A 14,687-nucleotide genomic window follows, 5' to 3' on the forward strand; every position below is an offset into this window, starting at 1 on the left:
CAAATTGGATAAGGAGTCAAGACCCATTGGTGTGTTGTATTCAGGAGATCCATCTAACATGCAAAGACACACACAGGCTCAAAATAAAGGGATTGAGGAAAATTTACCAAGCATATGGAAAGCAAAAAAAAAAAAAAAAAAAAAAAAAAAGGAGGGTTGCAATCCTAGTCTCTGACAAAACAGACTTTAAACCAACAAAGATCAAAATAGACAAAGAAGGGCATTATATAATGGTAAAGGGAACAATTCAACAAGAAGAGTTAACTATTCTGAATATATATGCACCCAATACAAGAGCACCCAGACTCACAAAGCAAGTTCTTAGAGACCTACAAAGAGACTTAGACTGCCATGCAATAGTAGTGGGAAACTTCAACACCCCACTGCCAGTATTAGACAGATCAACAAGACAGAAAATTAACAAGGATATTCAGGACTTGAACTTAGCTCTGGATCAAGTGGACCTAGTAGATGTCTACAGAACTTTCTAGCCCAAATCAACAGAATATACATTCTTCTGAGTGCCACATGGTACTTATTCTAAAATCTACCACATAATTGGAAGTAAAACACTCCTCAGCAAATGCAAAAGAGCTGAAATCATAACAGTCTCTCAGACCACAGAGCAATCAAATTAGAACCCAGGATTAAGAAACTCACTCAAAACCACACAATTTCCTGGAAATTGAACAACTTGCTTCTGAATGGCTCCTGGGTAAATAATGAAATTAAGGCAGAAATAAATAAGTTCTTTGAAACAAATGAGAACAGAGACAATGTACCAGAATCTCTGGGACACAACTAAAGCAGTGTTAAGAGGAAAATTCATAGCACTAAATGCCCACATTAGAAAGCCAGAAAGATCTCAAATCGTCACCCTAACATCACAATTAAAAGAGCTAGAGAGGCAAGAGCAAACTAATCCAAAAGCTGGCAGAAGACAAGAAATAACTAAGATCAGAGAAGAACTGAAGGAGACAAAGACACAAAAAGCCCTCCAAAAAAAATCAACACATCCAGGAGCCGTTTTTTTTTAAAAAATAAAATAAATAACAAAATAGACCGCTAGCTAGACAAATAAAAAAGGAGACAGAGAAGAATCAAATAGACACAAAAAAAATGATAAAGGGGATATCACCACTGACCCCACAGAAATACAAAATACCACCAGACAATACTATAAACTCTTCTATGCAAATAAACTACAAAATCTAGAAGAAATGGATACATTCCTGGATGCATACACAAAGACTAAACCAGGAAGAAGTTGAATCCCTGACTAGACCAGTAGCAAGCTCTGGAATGGAGGCAGTAATTAATAGCCTACCAACCAAAAAAAGCCCAGGACCAGATGGATTCACAGCTGAATTCTACCAGAAATACAAAGAGGAGCTGGTACCATTCCTTCTGAAACTGTTCCAAACAATGGAAAAGGAGGAATTCCTTCCTAACTCATTTTATGAAGCCAGCATCATCCTGATACCAAAACTGGGAAGAGACACAACAACAAACTTCGGGCCAATATACCTGATGAACATTGATGTAAAAATCCTCAATAAAATACTGGCAAACTGAATCCAGCGGCACATCAAAAAACATATCCAGCACGAACAAGTCGGCTTCATCCCTGGGATGCAAGGCTGATTCAACATATGCAAATCAATAAATGTAATCCATCACATAAACAGAACCAAAGACAAAAATCACACGATTATCTGAATAGATGCAGAAAAGGCCTTTGATAAAATTCAACATCAACATCCCTTTATGTTAAAAACTCTCAATAAACTAGGTTTTGATGGAACATATCTCTAAATAATAAGAACTATTTATGACAAACCTACAGCCAATATCATATTGAATGAGCAAAACCTGGAAGAATTCCCTTTGAAAACCAGTACAAGACAAGGGTGTCCACTCTCACCACTCCTATTCAACATAGTATTGGAAGTTCTGGTCAGGGCAATCAGGCAAGAGGAAGAAATAAAGGGTATTCAAATAGGAAGAGAGGAAGTCAAGTTGTCTCTGTTTGCAGATGACATGATTTTGTATTTAGAAAACCCCATCATCTCAGCCCAAAAACTTCTTGAACTGATAAGCAACTTCAGCAAAGTCTCAAGATAAAAAATCAATGTGCAAAAATCACAAGCATTCCTTTACACCAACAATAGGCAAGCAGAGAGCCAAATCATGAATGAACTCCCATTCACAATAGCTACAAAGAGAATAAAATACCTACGAATACAGCTAACAAGGGATGTGAAGGACCTCTTCAAGGAAAACTACAAACCATTGCTCAAGGAAATAAGAAAGGACACAAATAAATGGAAAAACATTCCATCCCCATGGACAGGAATAATGAGTATCATGAAAATGGCCATTCTGCCCAGAGTAATTTATAGATTCAATGCTATTCTCATCTAACTACCGTTGACATTCTTCATAGAATTAGAAAAAGTTATTTTAAATTTCACATAGAATCAAAGAAGACCCCATGTAGCCAAGACAATCCTAAGCAAAAAGAACAAACTTGGAGGCATCATGCTACCTGACTTCAAACTATATTACAGAGCTACAGTAACACAGCATGGTACTGGTACCAAAACAAATATATAGACCAATGGAGCAGAACAGAGACCTCAGAAATTACACCACACATCTACAACCATCTGATCTTTGACAAACCTAACAAAAACAAGCAATGAGGAAAGGATCTCCTATTTAGTAAATGGTGCTGGGAAAACTGGCTAGCCATATGCAGAAAACTGAAACTGGGCCCATTCCTTAACCTTATTCAAAATTTAACTCAAGATGGATTAAACACTTAAATGTAAAAACCAAAACCATAAAAACCCTAGAAGAAAACCTAGGCAATACCATTCAGGACATAGGCATGGGCAAAGACTTCATGACTAAAACACCAAAAGCAATGGCAACAAAAGCCAAAATAGACAAATGGGATCTAACTAAACTAAAGAGCTTCTGCACAGCAAAAGAAACTATCATCAGAGTGAACAGACAACCTACAGAATGGGAGAAAAACTTTGCAATCTATCCATCTGACAAAGGGCTAATATCCAGAATGTACAAGGAACTTAAACATATTTACAAGAAAAAGACAGACAACCCCATCAAAAAGTGGACAAAAGATATGAACAGACACTTCTCAAAAAGGACATTTATGCAGCCAATAAACGTATGAAAAAAGCTCAACATCACTGATCATCAGAGGAGTACAAATCAAAACTACAATGAGATACCATCTCACGCCAGTCAGAATGGCAACTATTAAAAAGTCAGGAAACAATAGATGCTGATGAGGATGTGGAGAAATAGGAATACTTTTACACTGTTGGTGGGAAAGTAAATTATTTCAACCATTGTGGAAGACAGTATGGCGATTCCTCAAGGATCTAGAACCAGAAATAACATTTGACCCAGTAATCTCATTATTGAGTACATACCCAAAGGAATATAAATCACTCTACTATAAAGACACATGCACACGTATGTTTACTGCAGCACTATTTACAATAACAAAGACATGGAACCAAGCCAATCCATCAATGACAAACCAGATAAAGAAAATGTGGTACATATACACCATGGAATACTATGCAGCCATAAGAAGGAATGAGATCATGTCCTTTGCAGGGACATGGATGAAGCTGGAAGTCATCCTCAGCAACCTAACACAGGAACAGAGAACAAAACAGCACATGTTCTCACTCATAAGTGGGAGTTGAATATTGAGAACACATGGATACAGAGAGGGGAACAGCACACACCAGGGCCTGTTGAGGGATAGGAGCTGAGGGGAGGGAACTTAGAGGACAGGTCAATAGGTGCAGCAAACCACCATGGCACATGTATACCTATGTAACAACCCTGCACGTTCTGCACATGTATCTTATTTTTTAAGAAGAAATTTAAAAAAAAGAAATATTCAGAAATATTCTGATATGATTACATATTTTTAAATGAGCATTTGAAGTTTTTATTAGTGATGGATTTGATGAATTGGTGATAAGATTAACAATATATCTCAACTTGAAACAAAATAAGTGATAAATGAAAATAAAGAAAACTATCATAAGTTTTGGAGCATTTTCCCTCCATTCTTTTTTTAAATTTTTTTATTTTTAGTTCTGGGGTACATGTGCAGGACGTGAAGGTTTGTTACATGGGTAAACATGTCCCATGGTGGTTTACTACACCTAGCAAACCATCACCTAGGTATTAAGCCCAGCATGCATTAGCTATTTTTCCTAATACTCTCTCTCCCCCCACCCCTCCCCCTGACAGGCCCCAGTGTGTGTTGTTCCCCTCCTTGTGTCCATGCGTTCTCATTGTTCAGCTCCCACTTTTAAGTGAGAACACACAGTGTTTGGTTTTCTGTTCCTGAATTAGTTTGCTGAGGTTAATAGCTTCCAGCTTCATCCATATCCCTGCAAAAAAACATTATCTCATTCCTTTTTATGGCTGCATAGTATGCCATGGTGTATATGTACCACATTTGCTTCAACCAGTCTAATGTTGATGGGCATTTGGGTTGATTCCAAATGATTCATTATTGTGAATAGTGCTACAGTGAACATACGTGTGCATGTATCTTTGTAATAGAATGATTTATATTCCTTTGGATATGTAACTAGTAATGTAATTTCTAGGTCAAATGGTATTTTTGGTTCTAGATCTTTGTTCCTTCCATTCTTATAGAGCTCATCTCAGAGTTAAGGTATATCTTTCAGAACACTAGTTAATTTTTAATGAACTTCTTATATTTTTCATCCTAGTATCTCAAATATAGTAGCCAATAAATATTTTTTGAACATTCAGTAACACTATTTTCATATAGTTATCACCACAAAATTGTCATAGCTAGACATCAAATAAGGATACTGAAAGAAGAAGTAATTTTGCCCAGTTCAGGATCCAGCCAGACCCAGCCAGTATTATTTCATTACTGCCTGCAAGATCTCCTATATTTTCTCAATTTCTTCATTCAAGTTCTAGAAATAATAATGTACTGCTTTTAAAGAACAATTTCATATATCTCTAGGATTAGTGAAATAAGTGATAAGAAAAGAACTGAAACACAGAGTTTTCTGAGTATTGAGTATGTTAGTACTCACCTTTTGTCTTAAAGCTTTCTGGAAGTGAGGTGCTATTTTCTCCCGTCTTATAAACCACCACTACTCTGACATTATATGAAGTATAAGGTTGTAGATTTGTGATATTACAGACATAAGCAGGACCTTGGCTGCATGAAGTTTTAACATGGTAAAACTCATTGTATTTCCACTAGAAAAAGAAGTCTCGATTAATATTTTTGTTTCTCTAAGAAAATATTCTTAAAACACAAAAATGTATAGGCTTATAGCAAGTGATTAAAATTTAAGCATTCTTTTCTATTAAAGAATAAGAACTTCTTTATGAATGATCCCAAACATTACCCCACTGCCTATAGTCGTTTTGCTTTTTATGACAAGATATAACTGATTTACATGACTGTTCATGGGAGAAGCTCAAAGTGGGACATACACCTCTGACTATATGTCAACGAGGAAGATTCAGAGCTATGACTTCTTGTTATCCCAAAGGGTAGATACCTACATTTAATCAGGATGGCTAAGAATGCAAATCCATAGCTGTGGGACAATGATGGATCAAAACAATGGTAATTTCAAATCCCAGGGATTTGTTAATTACATAGCAATAATATTTTTACATGTTTTGATTACATATTTTGATAAAGAAGTCCACAGTGACTTACAAACTAAGACTTTTTTTTTCCTCCTAACACCCTCTTCAGACATGTAAACAGAATTCTTTATTTTTATATACTGGAAGCCTACATAGCCAAAAGAAGAAAAATTTTGCCCACTATTATGAAGCTACTAAGTAGCAAGGCTAGAAGCTAAATACAGAAAATCTTGTTTTCATTCCACTTTAGATATTGGGCCTCTAATTGCAGCTATCTGAAATTTCTTGCTCTGTGACATTGCTTTCTAAAAATCTGTATATTTGGATCCTTAGTATCATTATTTGAAAATGATAATTTCTTAACATACAAATAGGAAAAGACAAAAAGATATGGCAATTTGTCAGGGGTTCTTGGTGTATTTTCCCTGTAGAGTTTCATAAAAAGGTCAGTTTCCATAAATAAACTTAATTTATATCTTCTTTTTCACTTAACACTCATGAGGTCACATCATTTCATTAAATGGATACTTTATATTAGTTTTCTATTCAGTAAGGAATGATTGTCTTTAGCATTTTCAGTCAGTAGACCACTATGTACAATAAGAAAGGGGAATAAGGGAATGGAAGGAATGAAAACTTAAAAAAATAGAACTGCTGATGTCAGGGACATTGCCTGCACTAAACTCATAAATGTATCAATCCTGCTGAGACATTTAGCTTAATAGCTTAATGAAACGGGTGCATTGAATCCATAATATTTACTGTGAACCTCAGAGAGAGAGAAATTAACTCCTGGCCAAAAAAAAAAAAAAAAAAGTCTTAACTCTTTTTGGTTCTGTCTCCTTCATTATCTGGTGGAGAAATTACCTATAGTGAATAGTGACTAGGTAACCCAACATTCCAAACCATCAAGAAATTATCAGAGCTCCTTGAAATGTCAGGAGATGTTTGACCAAGGTTACCTACCGCTGGAAAACGGTAGAGTGTTGGCATCACCACAGCAATGAATGTCTGGGCAGACCACCAACTTGGAGAGGTGCCACAGGATATCCCAGTAAATCACAAGGGTGTCAGGACTTTCCATTTGTCAGAAGCCAACAAGTGCAGGGGTGAAGGCTACCATAGAGGGATTTTCAAATTATGTGGGTGGGAGTGAGGGGGAGTGTGAGCTAAGATGTCTGAGAGTTTGGAACTTCAAAAACTTATGGTTCTGCTAGGGATTTGCCTGAACAGCTGAGAAAAACACAATTTTAATGGGCTTCCATGAAAAAAATTACCATACAAAATTATTTGTTTCCTCCCCATTTTAAATATGTTCTTCTTCTATACACTGTTGTGAGTTTCTTATATTATATAGAATTTAAGATCTAGATCAAGCTTGTCCAACTTTCAGCTTGTGGGCCACATGTGGCCCAGGACGACTTTGAATGTAGCCCAACCCAAATTCGTAAACTTTCTTTAAACATTATGAATTTTTTTTAGGGAATTTTGTTTAGCTCATCAGCTATCGTTAATGTTAGTATATTTTACATGTGGCCCAAGACAGTTCTTTCAGTATGGCCCAGGGAAGACAAAAGATTGGACACCCCTGATCTAGATAGAAACTTCATCTTGTGCTCTAGTTCCCTCATTTTTCAGATAAGGAAATTTTGACAGAAATGACAGAGACAAAGTTTATCATTTTCTTCCTGTTTCCTTTCTAAAACATTACTAATTAAAGAGACAAATACTCTCTTTTATTGCCCACTCCTCAGAGTTTCAGTATGCAGTTACGGTATTATTCCCAGCTGTCCTGTCATTGTGAGATAGGTTCAAGTTGTTCAAAAGAGACAGCACTTTCTGACTATATAGCACTCATCAACCCTTGCAGAACCACAGACTTTTACTGTACTCATAGTTAGTATTTGTAGATGGCCACTCATGTACAAATGACTCTATCTTGTATTTGCAGCTTCATGATTTTCTAAATGGTCTGCCTGGAACCTGTGTTGAGCAAATGTGAAAACAGAGGAAGTTTAGAAACAAAAAGCACTGCATGAAAGTCATGAGGATTCAACCAGGAGATCTCTGTCTGCTGTCCTTCTCCCCAAACTTGAAAGAGTGGGATGGATGACTTAATGACTCCTATTCCTTCCACGGACAGCACCCTAATAGGACTGCTGTAGGGAGAAGTCAGCCCTGGGGTTTTTCTCTGCCTGGTGACATCTGGCATCTGTCTAGATCTCCATTTCTGGTCAATAAAATGAGAGGCTAGGGTGTCAATTATCTCTGAAGTCTTTTCCCATTTCATTTCTTTGATAATCTTGGAAATGAACTTTACATCCTTCCTCTTGGTTTTAGACTGAACTACATTAAGTTTACTAAAATAGATGTCATTTTAAAAGGCACTCCTCCAATTTCTCCAATTTAACTGCATTTTTATAAGGTGGCAATTTTTTAAATAGACAACAAATCATCAGAAACATGCTCAACAGAAAAAGTCCAGTGAAACTATGGTCTTTGAGTTTATCAACTCAATATTCAGTGTTGTTCCACAGTTTTCATAGTTTTTATCTATAAAGTATAAGATCACAAAAATACCTTACATAATAATTTTTAAACATCCTGGGGAATAACTGCATTTTAAGAAGTAGTGAGGCCATGATTATACTGATTTGCTTTTGAGTTACCACTGAACAAAACATTTCTAAATAATCTTTAAAAACGCGTACACATACATAGGCCCAGAAATATACAAACATGCACATGCAAATATATAATAGTTAAAATAACAAATAGCAATTATAAAAAATTAATAATCGATTTTAAGTTTATCACCATAAAAGTCAATGTAGGCTTTCCCTATCAATGAATTAATCAGGTTAATTGATGCCTTAAAATTCAGTGGGTGCTTCCTTATTGGTTAAAGCGTGAAAAGTTTTGGATGAGGAATCATTTAAAGTTTGCAAGCCAACAACAAAACTACTTTAGAATAAGCTGGTTTTATGGTTTACTTCTCTCTTGTTACTGCACAGCCCTTAAAATGATGAAAGAACATTTCTAAACAAAGTTTTGGTTTGTTCTTTCTTCAGTTCTTTTTCATTTTTTTTTCATGGAAAACACCAAGTTACTAGGGACTTTAAACCAGAGAACCATGCTAACATCTAAACTAAGTAAAATGTTATAAAATTAGTACACTATAACTTATACCCTTTTACATAAAGCCTTTTAAAAGCAAATTAATCTCCCTGAGAATTCTTCCCACCAGAAATTAGTCTGGATAACTCACTGCTTCTGCATGCCAAACATAAATCAATGAAAGTTGTCAAATATATTGTTTATTTATACATGAGCATGTTCTAGATGCACGAAAAAGCCCTTTCCAATTTATTCTATATCATAAAATAAAGACTTGCATTAAAAGTCTACCTTCTGTAGCTCAACCCAAAATCTGATGAGGTTAACATTCAATGGAGCCTTCCAATTAAATTGCAAACTAGTGTTCTCTGGAACCAAGGAATAAGGTTTCTCTGGTGTGTTAAACATTTCCACAGTGACAGGATGACTCTCTGTACACCACATTTCCTCAGAGTGGCAGGCAAGAACCTTTTGGTAAAAAAGAACAATTGCTTAACCTTTTGAGAGCCTTGCACTTGAGAATGACAATAAAGAGTGCCTAGTAAACTCACTGTACCTTTAACACATAAATATTTCCACCAGACAGTCTAGTAACAAGGAGAGTGAGCCTTCCATTTGGAAATTCACTTTGTCTTAGAGGAGTTTCAGGAATTAGGGCCAGGTGTGAGATTGCCAACTGATAGCGGACTGATTCTTTAGGTCCATTTGGCTTGTGAGATTCTCTCCAAGATATAATGAGGCTGGTGTCTGACCGCACAGTTGTATTAATGAGCTGCACTGCCTCTGGTACTGAAATAAATAGCAAGGAATGATAAAGGATGCTGCAATAGCACTGAAAGATGGAAAGAAGTAATGGAGTTTGGGTTGAAGAGTAATCATATGGTATGAGCAGAATAAATAACACATGTCCAGAAAGAAAGTCAGCCTCTTCTATAATCATAGGTTAACAGGCTGCCTAAAAGGCTCCCACTTATTTTTGCCCAGTGACCAAATCATTCTCTGACTCCAGCTCAAGGATATGGCCAACGGGGAATAACCCAATTTGGGTGAGTTTTGTGAATATCATCAGAGACATCTGAAATAAAGGTCATCACCTCATAATAATCACCACCTCATCAGCTCTTAGAAAACCTTTTCAGACCTATTTTCTTTAAGGCTATACTGTTGCATAACTTTACAGCTCAGGCCTCAGTAAAATTCACATAGAAAAAAGCTTGGTTTTTCTATAGCTCACCACATGTACAGAAACCTATGAGTATCTGGAAAAAGTGACACTGTGTGGTGAGACCAAATAATGTGTTTCTTGGTCAAACAATATTGATTTCAATGTTTTACCTCCTAGTTGCTTTCTATTTTGATAGAATATTATTAGTCAGCTTCAGGGGTTAGAGTAAGGGTCAGGTCAAAGTTTTCTACAAACACATTTTTCTTATTAAACTTAAAAAAGCTTACTAAAATTACTTCGCATTCAGATTTTAAAAAATAAACATCGACATACACAGCACATATATCACAATATTCTGCTTGAGAAACCCACAACAAGCCCATAACTTACCTCCATTTTTAGTTTTTCCCCAAATCTTTTTTCCTGGTGGTAAATGTTCCAAAGGATCTGAATAATAATTTTTTACAGCTATCTGTATCATGTATGTTGAAAATGGTTGTAAATCTTCAATAAGAGCTATACTGTCCTGAAATTCCTGTAATTGATTTTTTAAAAATCAACATCTTATTCTTAACATTTTATACAAATTGGTAGAAATTATTTAATCAGAGAACAAAGTTAAAGGCCCAAAAAAGTTAATTTATTTTAAATTCTGGATTATTAATGGTAATACCACTGTCCAATCTACCCAGACCTGAGTTGTTCAATGTTTCCAAGAATAAATACCAAATGATTGGTAGCCTTCAGTTGGTTTTGTGGCATAAATTGTTTCACATGGGAAGTTAAATTCCTAGAAGAGGACACTATTTCATTAACATTGTATTAGAAATTCAGCAAGATGGTAGAAAACATGTGACACATATGTGAATACAATAAAATATTTTTATAGTATCTAATCACTCTTAGAAATAAAGTTTAAGAGAGTAAAAAGAGTTTCCTTAGACCAATGGTTCTCAACTTTGTTTATACTTTGCTATCATCTGGGAAGTTTTAAGAAACTACTATGCCTGGATTCTATTGCCAGAGACTCTGATTGAGTTATCTGGGGTGAAGCCTAGATGCAGAGTGTTTTTTTTTTTTTTTTTTAAAGCTTCGATGTGCCACCAAGGTTGAGAACCACTGTCTTAGACCACTGTTAGTCAATGAGAAGACAATAAGATAGATTAAATTTAATAACAGACGTGACCAGTGCTGCCAAGTCCAATCTTGGCCAGCCAAATGATCTATCTGAAATTACTTATTTTAGAAATGTGTAAAAAGGGTTAATTAGACAAAATTAAGGAAGGAATGAAAAATCACATACACTTTATGGGAAAACATATAGTGTTTAACGTCCAACAGTTAGTCAATTTCACCTTTTGAACAGGCTAAATAAAGCCAAGCACAAAGCAAAATATTGGATATATGTGATTCCATCACTAAGACAACTGAAATACTAATGAATACATTTCATCATTTCAATGATTGAATGAATAGTGCCAATTCATTCAAGAAATAGTTAGTGAATGCCTACACAGTGCCACTAACTGTGCTAGGTGCTAGGCATACAATGATGACTAAAAACAGTATCTGCATAGCAGTATATTTCTCTGCACATAGGAAACAAAAGACAAAATATAATGTACAATTTTTATATTAGATAAATGCTGTGGAGAAGAGGTATAAGGCAATGTTCTTTCCGTCCAGTTCATTTCTTACTCCTCAATCTTCAGTCTGCTCCATAGGCTGCAAAAATAATTCTCTATCATTCTCTCTGAGGATAATTAGATAATCAGGGAGGGGAATAAACCCAATTCTTTCTGGACACTCAGAAAACTGTTACCATGGCAATCCATCAATGGGCAAGAGTTGATATACTTCCTTGAAGCTTAACTTACTCCCAGTCAAGAAAACTAGAACACAATATGTTTTGATGAATCATTAGCTGTAAAAAAGTTGCGTACTAGTCCATTTCAGAACATATAGGAAATACTTTACTATGGCTCATAATTTTATATCAAAAAAGAACATCTTGTGAAAAGACAAAGACCACTAGTTCCAATCTTACCAGAATTCTATATTTCAAGTCAGAGCTGTTTTTCCTGTCATTAACTTCTGCATAATAAACCAGGTATGTTGGAGTAGGGCTGGTGATGCCATACCATGTGAGGTTTGTCTTGGCCAGAGGTAATCTGATTGTGAGGCTAGTGTTAGTGGCATTAAGTATAGTTGGTTCCACAGTGTCTGAAGCTGGAGACAGAAACGCTTTATCTAAAATAAGAAGAAACCAAAAGATTAAATATCTATACATATATATATGAGAGGAAAAGCAGATTTTTAACAAGAATAATATCAAAGCTTAGAAAGAAATTTGTAGAGCATACATAACTTTTGTTTGAAAACATAAATATGAAAATGATTTGAAATAATATTCTCTTTGAAGAAACAAAAATGGCTGCAGCTTGATACCGTGTGTAGTATGTGTAGTATGTACTGCTACAGTCTACCCAATGTCCTCTCCTTTTCTTCAAGTTCATATATATCTGATATTGTTCAGGGCAGCATGCTGGGAGGAAAACCTGTTTCTGAAGTTTGATTGCAGCCCAGACAATCATGTGACACGGTCTGGTTAGTCAGATGTGCTTATCACTGTGGCGCACCTCTGTCCTTCACCCTCCCCCAACCCAGGAGGCGGACACTATGCAAGAGGGGCGGCAGCCATCTTGTGAGAATTGAATAAAGGACTCACTAAGGATGTTTGGGGAAAGATCAAGTCCAGGTGATTGATGGCATTGTGGAGCTCCCTGGCCACCGCTTACAACCAAACACCTTGCACGCTGCACAACTCCAGGGAGCCCCAGTCACAGAGACTACAATGGAAATGGTCTGTTCTAGACCAGTGCAGTAGCGCAACCATACCGCAGGCTTAAGCCTCGAAAAATCGCAGATCTGTCACTTGCAGCTGAACACAACTTCTTGACCTATTCACTCACAGTCTTTATGTAAAACATCACCTAAAAATGTAGCATAATTACATAATATGCAAATAACTCCAAATATGATTTTAATATGAAATCTAACAATCTTACACCAGTTAGCCAACTCTTTAACTCATTGTGCGTGACACTGTGCAATCTGGCTCCTGCCCGCATATCCAATCTCTGCTATGCAAAGCCATCCTTCACTCTAACCACAGTACACTATCTACACACTGCAGGACTTCTACCCCTCCAACCCTTCACATAGGTAGTCTCTTCAGGTTGGAATGATCTTCCCCATCTGCCTAACCTTACTTAAGCCTCAATTCATGCATCATTTTTCCTGGGAAGCCCTTTCTGCCTTCCTATTCCAGGTGAAGGACATCTCCTCTCTGTCCTCACTCCACTTCACGTGTTCTTCTACCAGTGCACTAGCCACATGTGATTTTGGTTTTGGTTTTCTTTTGCTGCTTTCTTTTCTTCATCTAGCACTAGAATGTAAGTATCTTTGGCTGAGACTGTGCTTGAATTATCTTTGTTCCACCAGAGCCCCAGGAGGGTGCCTGACATATATTAGGTATTTAGTATGTGTTGTCGATCCTTATGAATTCATATTAGCCACATATAAAATACAACCTTTGCATTCAGCAAGTAAGAAAATTAGGGGGTAAATGTCTAAGTGACAAATAACTTGATGAAGCCAGCTCCTTCACTCTTGCTAACTTTTTTGTCTTGGGAAGGTTACTCCAGCTCTTCTGTAAACAGAGACAATGGCCTGCTTTACAGATATTTATATATCACTCTATCCCTAGCACATGGTAAGAACATTCAATAAATGTTAGCTATTACTATCATCATTACTGAGACTAAAATGAAAAGTTAGAGAAAATAATGCTGGTCTGGTCTGGGAATTCCAAATATGAATTCCAAAATGCAGGAAAAAATGTTTAAAATTAGAAGTACATCGAAAATCTCCAACAACAGTGTCAAGGGCACTGTGAACCTAAGTTTGAAGACATTTGGAAAGTATGGGGGTTTAGAGATGGATAACCTTACTAAAGTTACAAGATGAACCACTCTCCAGTTCAACCAATATTTATCCAATATATTCAGTTTGTACTGATTTCTGATCTGAACAGAGAATGGCATACACATGTGAGCAATCAGAGCAATTATCTAATTCAAAAGTCACTGGTAATTTTGTCATTCTTTTATTTAATTGATATAATATGACATGTTGAAGTGTCAGAAACATTATTCAGGACAGAAAGACAGGTTTTTCCCTTACATTTTTTTTTTTATCCCATACATTTTGAAGATAATTGAATGCCTTCAGAAAAAAAGGACCAAGATAACTTGTAATTGCTTAAAATTTCCAGCAGATGGAGGTAAAGTATTCTTAATAATGTACCTAGAAACTAGCAACATAAAATAGACTCCATTTTTTAAAGAAAATAATGAGTATTAATCATACTCTTAATGAGTTCCAGTTTAAAAAAAAAAACTCATGCCACTCTTAGGACTTCATTTTGGAGCGTGTTTGTGTATGTGGCTGGGAGGAGGATATGTGTGTGTGTCGTTCAACTTCAGATACTGCATGGACTTCTTTTTTTTTTTGGTAAGACTTTATTTTTTAGTGCAGTTTTAGATTCACAGCAAAATTGAGAGGAATGTACCAAGATTTCCCAGATACTCCTTTTCTCCACACATGCATAACTTTCCCCCATTATCAATACCCCTAC

General features: G+C 36.1%; 1 protein-coding gene across 6 annotated transcripts in view; it reads right to left on the reverse strand.

Moving 5' to 3' along the window:
- The window catches only part of ROS1 (ROS proto-oncogene 1, receptor tyrosine kinase), a 139,965-nt gene that overhangs the window by 45,835 nt on the left and 79,443 nt on the right, over window positions 1–14,687 (reverse strand). For all 6 annotated transcript variants that reach the window (XM_016956213.4, XM_016956215.4, XM_009451893.5 and 3 more), the window contains 5 exons: window positions 12,036–12,238; window positions 10,379–10,523; window positions 9,380–9,612; window positions 9,115–9,291; window positions 5,136–5,304 (listed from right to left, as the gene is read on the reverse strand). In XM_016956213.4, the coding sequence (XP_016811702.3) occupies window positions 5,136–5,304; window positions 9,115–9,291; window positions 9,380–9,612; window positions 10,379–10,523; window positions 12,036–12,238 (927 nt within the window). The remainder of the gene's footprint in view (window positions 1–5,135; window positions 5,305–9,114; window positions 9,292–9,379; window positions 9,613–10,378; window positions 10,524–12,035; window positions 12,239–14,687) is intronic.

This window comes from Pan troglodytes, chromosome 5 (genome assembly GCF_028858775.2).
Source record: "Pan troglodytes isolate AG18354 chromosome 5, NHGRI_mPanTro3-v2.0_pri, whole genome shotgun sequence".
Taxonomy (NCBI): domain Eukaryota; kingdom Metazoa; phylum Chordata; class Mammalia; order Primates; family Hominidae; genus Pan; species Pan troglodytes.